The sequence below is a fragment of the Lactuca saligna genome, chromosome 9 (assembly GCF_052625555.1).
Source record: "Lactuca saligna cultivar CGN05327 chromosome 9, ASM5262555v1, whole genome shotgun sequence".
Taxonomy (NCBI): Eukaryota; Viridiplantae; Streptophyta; class Magnoliopsida; order Asterales; family Asteraceae; genus Lactuca; species Lactuca saligna.
This window is the reverse complement of record NC_136425.1, coordinates 143,952,440-143,963,086: the sequence shown is the minus strand read 5'-3', so window position 1 is coordinate 143,963,086 and position 10,647 is coordinate 143,952,440. Positions and strand designations below refer to the sequence as shown.

Here is a 10,647-nt window from a genome sequence, read left to right as displayed (position 1 = left end):
CAGAGGGGTTTGTGGATCCGAAGCATCCAAATAGAGTGTGTAAGCTTGAGAAGTCGATTTATGGACTTAAGCAAGCGTCTCGCAGATGGAATCTTTGCTTCGATGAGAAAGTCAAAGAGTTTGGATTTGTACGAAGCGAAGACGAATCTTGTGTATATGTCAAAGCCAGTGGGAGTATAGTAAGCTTCCTCGTTCTATATGTCGATGACATATTACTCATAGGAAACGACATCCCGACTCTGCAGGAAGTCAAGTCCTGGCTCGGGAAGTGTTTTGCTATGAAGGACCTCGGAGAGGCTTCTTACATTTTGGGAATAAGGATAGTAAGAGAAAGAAGTAAGAGACTAATTGGACTTAGTCAGAATACTTACTTAGAGAAGGTACTAAAACGTTTTAGTATGGAAAACTCAAAGAAGGGAGAACTACCGATACAAGGAAATGCCAAGTTGAGTAAGACTCAAAGTCCGAGTATTGAAGCTGAAATAGCAGAAATGAGCCGAATACCATATGCTTCCGCAGTTGGCTCAATCATGTACGCTATGACTTGTACTCGCCCTGATGTAGCCTTCGCTTTGAGCATGGTTAGCAGATATCAAGGGAACCCTGGCAAAGCACATTGGATTGCGGTGAAGAACATCCTTAAGTACCTTCGGAGGACGAAAGAATGGTTCTTAGTCCTCGGAGGGAGTGATGACTTGAAGGTGCGAGGGTATAGTGATGCCAGTTTTCAGACCGATAGGGACAACTACCGTTCGCAGTCGGGCTGGGTCTTTACCCTAAATGGAGGAGCAGTAACTTGGAAGAGTTCCAAGCAAGAAACTGTAGTTGATTCAATGTGCGAATCAGAGTACATCGCAGCGAGCGAAGCGTCGAAGGAGGCGATATGGCTAAAGAACTTCATTGGTGATCTTGGAGTTGTGCCTGCCATAAAGGAGCCCATGGAGATTTTCTGTGATAACGAAGGTGCGGTTGCCTTGACCAAGGAACTGAGGGATCATGGTAGATCTCGACATATCGACAGAAAATATCACTTCATTAGACATCGTGTAGAAGAAGGACAACTCATAGTTAAGAGGATATCATCAGAAGATAACCCAGCAGATCCGCTTACGAAGGGACTGAGTAGGGTTAAGCACTTGCAGCATGCTAGGAGTATTGGGCTGAAGGATGATATTAGTATAGATTAGATAGTATTTAGAAACGTATAATAGATAAATGTAATTAACATTTGATGATTAAATAAAGGAGTTTTATTTATAAGTAAAGTTACTGTCATATGTTAATTGTTTAACTATTGTTTCACTTTGCATGTTTTGACTTCCAGAATAATTGAATTTATTAGGAATAATTGAATTATTCAAATTGTCCACAATCGTTCATATGTTGGAAGTAGATATGAATGAAGATTGTCATGAATTGGTGTGTAGATTGTCTAAATGGTGTTAGACATAGCAAAGGGTTGCTGCAACGTTCATGAGTGCTTATGAACTGGTTTTGAGCATTGGAACAAACCCGCGCTTGCTGGAATCACTTTATGGAATACGATATAAAAGGTGATCGCAAGACAATAATATCATATAGTCTTAAAACCTAGATATATGGTTTATAATTTGTTAATTGATTGTACATTGATAATGCGAAAACGTGTCAGTAACTTGGTGTTATAAAACGAATTGTTGTGTATAGTTGGTTAATGAATAAGTAAATGCATATAAGTCGAAGTTTATCTGTAAATTTTATCCTAAGAGGGTAGAAGAGATATCTTGGCCACTCGATGATTTGATTTGACTTATGTGTCGGGCCCGGTCAGAACTGAATTGATGTGTTTGATTAAGTTCTATGTCGAATAAATCGGAGATCGAGAAATCAAATGCTAGACTAACCATTCCATAGGATTGTCAGCATGATATCTAACAGAGGACTGTACGATCCCTTATCTAAAGGACAAGATTGATTAGATCAGAGTTTGATAGCGTCTTTGAGAGCTACGATTGCAAACCGAATTCTACTTGTATAGTTACTAGACTTATCCAAGTGGGAGACTGTTGGAATAGTGTCTAAGGCTGCAAATATATTAGGCAAGTATTTGATCCGGTTGTGCATTGTCCTTTTGGGTTGCCTTCACCATAGCAACTTGATGGATGATTTGTTAAGAGAGAGTAAATATTATAAGGAATAATATATGGTTATTTGATTAATATAAGTCATAGATTAATTGGAATTAATTTGGTGACTTAAAGAGATTAATTAAATAAGAGGGTATAAACTGTCAATTGTTTGATAGTTACATTTTAGACTATAAATCCTTATCCAAGATAGGTTGGACGATTTCTAGGGCTTGGATAAGCCAAAATCGTCCATAGGGTTATCAAGGAAAGGATATGGATCAACTTAAAGTCTAAGTTATCCAATTAGGGTTAAAGCTGTAATCCTTAAGGAGTCTACAAGTATAAATAGACCCTAGGGGTGAGGGAATTCGACACACCATCTAAAGTAGAGATACTCTGGCCGAATTCCTCCCCTCTCCTCTCTCCTAAATCATCCTTCTTGCTATTGGTGTTTGTAAGCCATTAGAGGAGTGACATTTGTGACTCTAGAAGCTCCAAGACAACAAGATCAACAAGGAATTCAAAGGTATGGTTCTAGATCTATTTCAATGTTGTAATTTAACCTAATTAGCCATTAGAAGTCTTGGATTCAAAGCATGTTTAATTAGAAAGCCTAGATCCAAGCATTAGGGTTTTGCATGCGCACATAGGAAAGTTCTTATGGCTAAAACCCATCAACTCAAACAGTGGCCAATTGCTTAATTTAATTATATTTACTAGATTAATTATTCGGGTTAAGTTAGACTTGCAATAGCTAATTAATTTATTATTCTTAATTAACCTCTTGTTTGATGGTCATCTTACAAGCTTGCACATGAATTTACTCAATTTCCTTATTAATCCTAGTTTCATATTCATTAATCCTAGACATATGGTATAGTGGTCACATATCATATGAGGTTGATAATCAATAGATGTTCATGCTAATCAATTATCTTCCTATTAACAGAAAATTAATTATCATTCATACACAAGGTTCTTTAGCAAGCTAAAATAGCAAAAATTCACCAACTTGGAATTAATCCTACCAATCAATCAAACCATATTGTCAACTTTGTATTCCCAAACAGAAGTCTAAAGAATTTAGTTCATAACTAAGGTAAATAACAGCAAACAAACAAGTTCAAGTTGCTTAATCATGTTGACAAAACAAAAGGAATAAGTAGAATGATGAAATTGTGCCTTAATTACTCCCGGATTTGAATTCTAGCTTCCTTGGTCGACTTCTAGGGTTCTTCTGGCTTCTTATTCGCAGCAAAGCACTTCTGAAACTTCCCAGAATTTTTTTCTTCTCGATTTGTGGAGTTATCTTTAAATATGCGTTCCGACACGTCGAGTCAGGTGGTGACTCGTCGAGTCCCTCTCACATTCTTCGTATTGCGATAACTATCTTGACTTCTGAATCATTATCCTTCTGATTCCGCGACCGGACTCGTCGAGTCAAGGCTCGACTCGACGAGTAGAAGCCTTTTTTTTGGGTGTTTTCCTTCTTCATTCCACTCTTGAGCTCCTAACCGCTTCTCTTGCTTCCTTTCGCTTCCGTGCTTCATCTTTGGACTGAAAAACATAATTTAACACTTTTAAGTACCTTTTGTCCATAATATGCAATAATTTAGCTAATATATGAATAAAAATTATACTTAATACACACTAAATATGCACATATCATGAAGGTTATTTCAACATTTTATCGTCTTAAGGCTCATCACAAATCCCATACCAAGGCGCCGCTTTCAATCTCGCTTCACCGCCACTACAGTTTCCCAACTCACCTTACCTTCAACAAAATTTGTTTGGTCAAAATCCAAATTTACAACAAAATCTTTTCTCTGGTTTTGCTTCGATGCAACAAACAACCAACCAACCATTGCCTACAACACAACAATCGGTTGAAGTGGAAGCGGGAGGTAGTAGAAGAGGGAAAGGCAAAGGAAAATCGAAAGGGAAATCGATAGCGGTTGAAACAGAAAGTGCTGACGTTCCACAATGGTGGACACCGGATGATGAATATGCTTTGACGGCGACTTGGTGTGCTACTTCAAAAGACGAACTTCGTGGAAATGGAATGAAAAAAATGAGCTTCTTGGGGGGCGGTGCTCGACAAGTTTCACTCTATTTTAAAGAAAAATCCGTATCGCAACAATGACATGTTGAGCAACAAAAATGGGGTCAAATAACTAAGCGGTGCAGCAAATTCAACGGTATTTACAACCGGCTTCAGGCGCAACAACAAAGCGGAACCAACGAATTTGATTTGTTCAAATCTGCTAAGGAACAATATCGGGTAGAAATGGGACATATTTTTGACTTTGAAAAAATCATGGGAGTTATTGCGAGCGAATCCAAGGTGGAATAAAATGCCTACATCGTCGGAGGTTCAATCCAAAAGGTCTCGCAATTCTAGCTCGATCGACGTGTCGGACGCATGGACTCACATCGACCTTAACACCAACGACGATGAGATCCCGGATGATATCCAAGAGATATCCCTACCATGACGACCGCCCCAACGCGACAAAGCGAGGCACGCTGTAAGACATGCGGAGGAGGTGGAGACGAGAGCAAAAGAGGCGGCGGAAATGAGAGCGAAATTCGACGAGCACAATTTATTAATAAAAGAAAAAAATGAGTTGAAACATCGTCATTTGGAGTTCCTGGAAAGGCAGGCACGGGAAAAGCAAGAGCAAAAAGAAAGAGAACTAATGACACATTAGTTGTTAATTTTTCGGACGAGCGAGTGGGTTTGGCATCTGCTGATCTAGCGGTGAAGGAACAAATTAGGAAGAAATATTTGAATTAATTAGGATTTTTATGTGGTTTTAGTAGTAATTTGAATAATATTTTAGTTATGATTTTAGGTTTAAAATTATGTTTTTTTAAATTGTAATCGTAATTTTAGATTTCAAATATTATGTATTTTTTTTGTTTTTAAAATTTTATGTTTTATAAAATATATATTCATGTTAGTGATTAAAAAAATGCAAAAAAGAAAAAAAAAACAAGAAAGTAAAAAAAAAAAAAAAAAAAAAAAAAAAAAAAAAACTCAATCTCGAAAAAAATAAAAATTAAAAAATATTTATTTTGAAAATGGTGGTGTTAAATCTTATTGTCTATTTTCCTACTTGGTATTATAAGATCATTTGTTTATGTGGTATGTGAGATGAAACAATTTAGTGTTGCACTTTGACGCTTACATCCAAATATCCAATGCTCTAAATAACATAAAAAATATATATATATTTAGATGGTTAAATAACCAAATTACAATGATTTTTACTTCTTATCTAAATAAAATACAAAAAATTATCATAAATAAAATATATAATATGTTGTCTTGAAGATTAAACAAACCAGCGACGGGTCTCCGCGACACTTGTTCTCCAACGCTCTAGAAGACACATCCGTTGTATTTTCCTCGTCGACGCCGTCGTCCGCCGTCTACATGTATCTCTCCGCCAATTTACCTTCACCTTCATCCTTAACCTTCAAAACCCTACCCTTACCACCATCATCCTTCCCACTTTTATCCTTTCCCCTGAAAAAACTCCGACTTGACAAATCATATATCGTTCAATCCACCCCGACGAAACCCTCTTCCCCTGAACCCTCCTTGCAAACTACATCCGGCTCTCAAGTCTTCGAAGAACTCCCTCAAAAGCTTCAAGAAATCGCAAAACTCTTCCAATCCGCACAAGACCCAAAAGCCAAATACGAACAGCTCTTGTTCTACGGGAAAAACCTTAAACCGCTCGACCCCCAATTCAAGACTGAAGAGAATAAGGTCAAAGGTTGTGTTTCTCAGGTCTGGTTAAGGGCTTATTTTGATGATTCTCATAAGAAAACTGTCATCTTTGAAGCCGATTCTGATGCTTTGATCACCAAAGGCTTAGCTGCTTTACTGGTTCAAGGTCTTTCTGGTTCAACTGTTCAAGAAATCCTCCGTATCTCTCCTGATTTTATTACGCTTTTGGGTTTGAAACAGAGCTTGTCTCCTTCAAGGAACAATGGGTTCTTGAATATGTTTCAGTTAATGCAAAAGAAGGCATTGATGCTGTACGTTGAAGCCGAGAAAGGAACTGAATCAACAACTGAGATTGTTGAAAACCCCCAAAACAACGTCGATTCTGGCTCAATAAGTTCTGATTTTCCATTAAACACTGATTCAGATGTTGATTCAAAGTCAAATGATTTGGTATTAGGAAACAGAGGACAGAGAATTACAGAGATTTTAAACGAAGAGCTGCAACCTATTCAATTGGAAGTAGAAGATGTTTCATATCAGCATGCTGGTCATGCAGGTGTGAAAGGTAGCAATGGTGAGACACATTTCAAATTGAAGGTGGTTTCAATGGAGTTTGAAGGCAAGAGTTTGGTTAAAAGACATAGGCTTATTTATTCCCTTTTAGACAAGGAGTTACAGAGTGGATTACACGCCTTATCGATAGAGGCAAAAACACCATCTGAAATTGGTATTTAGTAATGAAATAATGATATACTTTTTGATTGATACTGTATCATGTCAGTTGATGTTTGAATATGAGAAATTTCACAAGAATTATAAATTTTGTAAATAGTAGGTTTGATCACAAAAGTCGAAATATACATCTGTAGAATGCAATGGAGATATATCTGCTTTATCCTTTTATGTTTCTTTGTTCCTCAAGTATCTTGCTTTTGGTAGTGGGTAAAGATACCAAAGATCTTATTTTTTTGTCATTTTCTTTGATGGGTGTATCATATATTCTTCTCTAATCATTTAAAACTGTAACGGGTATCAGAAAATTGTATGATCTGTTAAGTCGTGGATCCTTCTAGATCTGATCAATAAACCATTATTATGAAATAAATAAACCTCTAGTTTGGTGTGTTTCAGAGTTCTTAGAAAGAACAGACACTTGGTAAAGATCCCAAGATCTCATTTTTATATCATTTTTTTTACAAGGGAGAATAAAATCAGTTCTTAGAATGTTTTCTTAATGGAAACAAAACAACATATTTATATATACACTAATCTTATGTTGAGGGGAAACAGAATATGAGAATAATTGAGCAGATTGTTCCTTATATATACATTTTTTTGAGGTCTTTTTTTTTTGTAGGTATGTATAGAGCTCAACAATCGATTATACAGTTGCTTAATCTCCCCTAAACATACATGGAATATCATTGAATTGAGTGAGTTCAGATCTCAATTCAAGCTGTTGAAGGAAAAAGCAAATTAAAACATGGAATTTGAATTTCATCTTTTAGTGATGCAGCTTCTGGCCATAAGAAAACCAGCCGGCGGACTACTCATCTGCAACTCACATCGGCTATGCAACCAGTAAGAGAAATGAAGCAAACCGAAGCTCACTCTCACTCTAAAAGTTCCTCTCACACTATACAAAACTTTGTTGCTCAAAACCTGTCTTTGAAGCTCCATGGCATGATTACGTGGCAGATACACAAGGGTCGATATGAAATGAATCTTCACCACCCCCGTCTCCCGTTGCCGCTGACTAAAAGGCTTGATCGATTGATTCGCTATCAAGTTGTTATCAAAATAGAGTTCAAGAACAGCGTGCTCAAATCTCACATTAAGTTTCCTGTTAGGGTTTGAGAAATTTGCGATGAAAGTCAAATCTCCATTGAAATTCCCAGGCGAATCGAAGTATATGACGTTCAGGCTCGCATGATTTGTGTCAAAAACAGGGTTTTTTGGCTTCACAACAAGAAAAACGATCAAAGTTGTGATTCCAAACAAGATTACGAGGACGCTGAAGATCATACAGATGATGGCGCTGCACCAGATGGCGGGATCTGTCCGGCGGTGGTTTCTTAGCAGAAGTTTGTCTCTGGTTTTCGGGAAGTTCTGGTAGAGAAACTCCGTCGTCGGTGTCATCATGGTTTGTAATTGGATACTTTGAGGAGATCGTATTACGGATTGTTGTTTTGAGATGAAAAAACGGGGGACAGAAGAAGGGGTGGTGGCTCGCGACTGGGGTGAAGGAGTACAGTAGACTGATGGTGGTTCTGGTGGTTCGTACGCCGGTGGGAGGGGAGGGCGGATCATCTTTAAGGGAGGAAAAACCACTACGTGAAGCAATGAAGGAGATGAACACCATGAATGATTAGAAAACAGAGTCTTAGAGGTGGGAGTAAAGTAAAGTGGAAAGTAGCCGCTTTGGGAGTGGTGGTGGCCTGGTGGGGTCATATCTGTCTTTTAAATCCAATTTAACAAAGGTGATTGGGTTTACAATTATATTTTTATGATTTGTCTTTTTGATCCATTGATTTTAGACGAAATTACATAAATGGTTCTTGTGTTTTCTCAAATTCATATGTTTTATCCCTAACTTATTTTTGTTAACTTATTTTTGTTGATGAAGATGGACCGTATGATTTCAGTTTCTTACGTGGTTAGTCATTGGTCCAATGTAAAATGACTTTCGTACTCTTCATGTATTTTACATTTTTCTTTTAACTATTTTTCATTAAAAAACAAGAATAATTAATCTTCAAGGCTCCAAAACACAAATCATAAGACATCGTCGTTGATTGGAAATCTGAAACCATCGACAACCATCATGCTTCCTTTGCCAACTACATCTTCTTTCTCAATCTGTAAGACCCTCTACCACCCCTTAACCTCATCCCTTCTTCTTGTCATATAACTACCCAATTCATTTTCTCCTTCAATGATGCTTCCTCCCCCGCCGATAATACCCTTTATTGCCCTTTCCTCCATTCTTATCGCTTTATATTGTAAACGAACACTACAACCATTTTAGTGCCCTCTATTAACTCCACTTTCTTCCTTTCCATTTCTACCAGTAAAGTAGACGTGGTGGTCCACAACGAAGCAACAAGGTGTGTATCGATTTGGTATCTCTACCAACTTCCATGGATTGATGCTCTTTATATGTTTGGCATCTTCACCCAGTTTCAAAACCCTACAAAAAAGAGTTGGTATTTTTGTGAATCGGCTTATCAGATTGATATTCCATTTTTTCAATTGATTATGTAGTTGCTTCACTAAATCATTAGTTGGTTATCATATGTTTTTATGATTCTTTTCAACCACTTTAGATTACGTAGTTCCTAATTATTTTAAATTTGTTTAATGGACACAAAAGAAAAACACATAATTTTTCTTCTTAATTTTATGATATGAAAGAACAATCTTGGATCGACATAAGCATAAAAGAAGAATGGATGCTTTGTTTATAACTGAGTTTTTTTTATTTTTTTTATTTTTTTTTTATTATTTTTATGATTTAATTTTAGTTTTGTTTTTAATTTTGGATTTTTCTTTGTTTTTGAGTTTCAATTTTTATTTGGGAGTTTAGTTTTTATTTTTTCTTCATTTACAAGTTTTGGTTTTGTAAATTTCATTTTATAGTAGACTTTTAATGTTATAGATGAGTGCTTTGATTCTTGATCGTATTCAAGAGAAATAATAGAAGGATGATAAAGTTGTCGGAAAAGATAGAGTCGTCGGTCACAATGTATGATGAAGAAGACAAGAAAGAGAAAGCGGGTCCTACATTAACAATATTATTTATAAAAATCATTGAAAAATGCAAAATCATAAAAAATTGTATAATGCTAGAGGGAGTGGCTCGCTAGCCACCTCACCTCCAACTCGCTAAGGGGTGTTAAGCCCATTCCCTGAAAATGTGTTAAACATCTCGCTATAAGAAAGTCGCTAATCTGCTAACGAGAGTAAAGATAAAGGGATTGGAAGATAAAGGCCTATGATTGGTTTCTTTTTCTTTTTTTTTTCTTTTTCAAAATAAAATTAACTTAACATTAGATGCCACCACTCCCTACATTTTGGCTATCACTCTCTTCATCCTACATGGCTAAAAAAATCCTATGTAGCCTTAAAAAGTCCTTGGCAACATGCTAAAGATGTTACCACTCATTCCAGCCTAATATCTAAAAGAAAAGGAAAAAGAATATATAAATGGACAATGGTATAAAATTCTTTTATATGCATCAGTGACTAGCGATGTAAGAAAATGAAATCACAAGGACTATATTCGTCAACAAAAAAAATTATGGATGAAACATAAGACTTAGACAAAATTACATAAATGGTCCTCGTTGTTGACAAAATCGACCAATTATGGTCCTTATGACGAATTCTTTACACAGATGGTTCCTGTAGTTTCAAAATCTTGTAGAGACGGTCCTTTAGACTAACGATGTTAACCTTTTCAGTTAAGTTCTAACTGAAATAACATATTTGTCCTTCCAGCATATGGACCATTTATGTTTCCTGTCATAGGGACCATTTATATAATTTTTTCTATTATATATTTTTATTTTTACTTAGGTTATTTATATATTGTAGGTGTAACACCCAAAGTCTTAAAGGCCATGAAAGGAAAGAAAAGCCCTAATTTAAGGGCCGACTCAGCGAGTCCAAGGAGGGACTCGGCGAGTCCGAGCGGGATCCGGGTCTAGTGTAAGCGACCGACTCGGCGAGTCGGCCAAGGTGACTCGGCGAGTCTGGTCTGTACGTGGAAAACCCTAAATTCGGGACTTTGAGCCT

At 36.7% G+C, this 10,647-nt stretch overlaps 1 protein-coding gene and 1 pseudogene across 1 annotated transcript; one reads left to right on the top strand and one right to left on the bottom strand.

The window, feature by feature from the left end:
- Positions 1-5,325: 5,325 nt before the first annotated feature.
- Positions 5,326-8,316, bottom strand: LOC145015000 (NDR1/HIN1-like protein 3). Its single transcript, XM_078973448.1, has one exon. The coding sequence runs from the start codon at positions 8,299-8,301 to the stop codon at positions 7,348-7,350; it is 954 nt and encodes a 317-aa protein (XP_078829574.1). The 5' UTR covers positions 8,302-8,316; the 3' UTR covers positions 5,326-7,347.
- Positions 5,551-6,670, top strand: LOC145014998 (sufE-like protein 1, chloroplastic/mitochondrial pseudogene; annotated as a pseudogene).
- Positions 8,317-10,647: the final 2,331 nt, after the last annotated feature.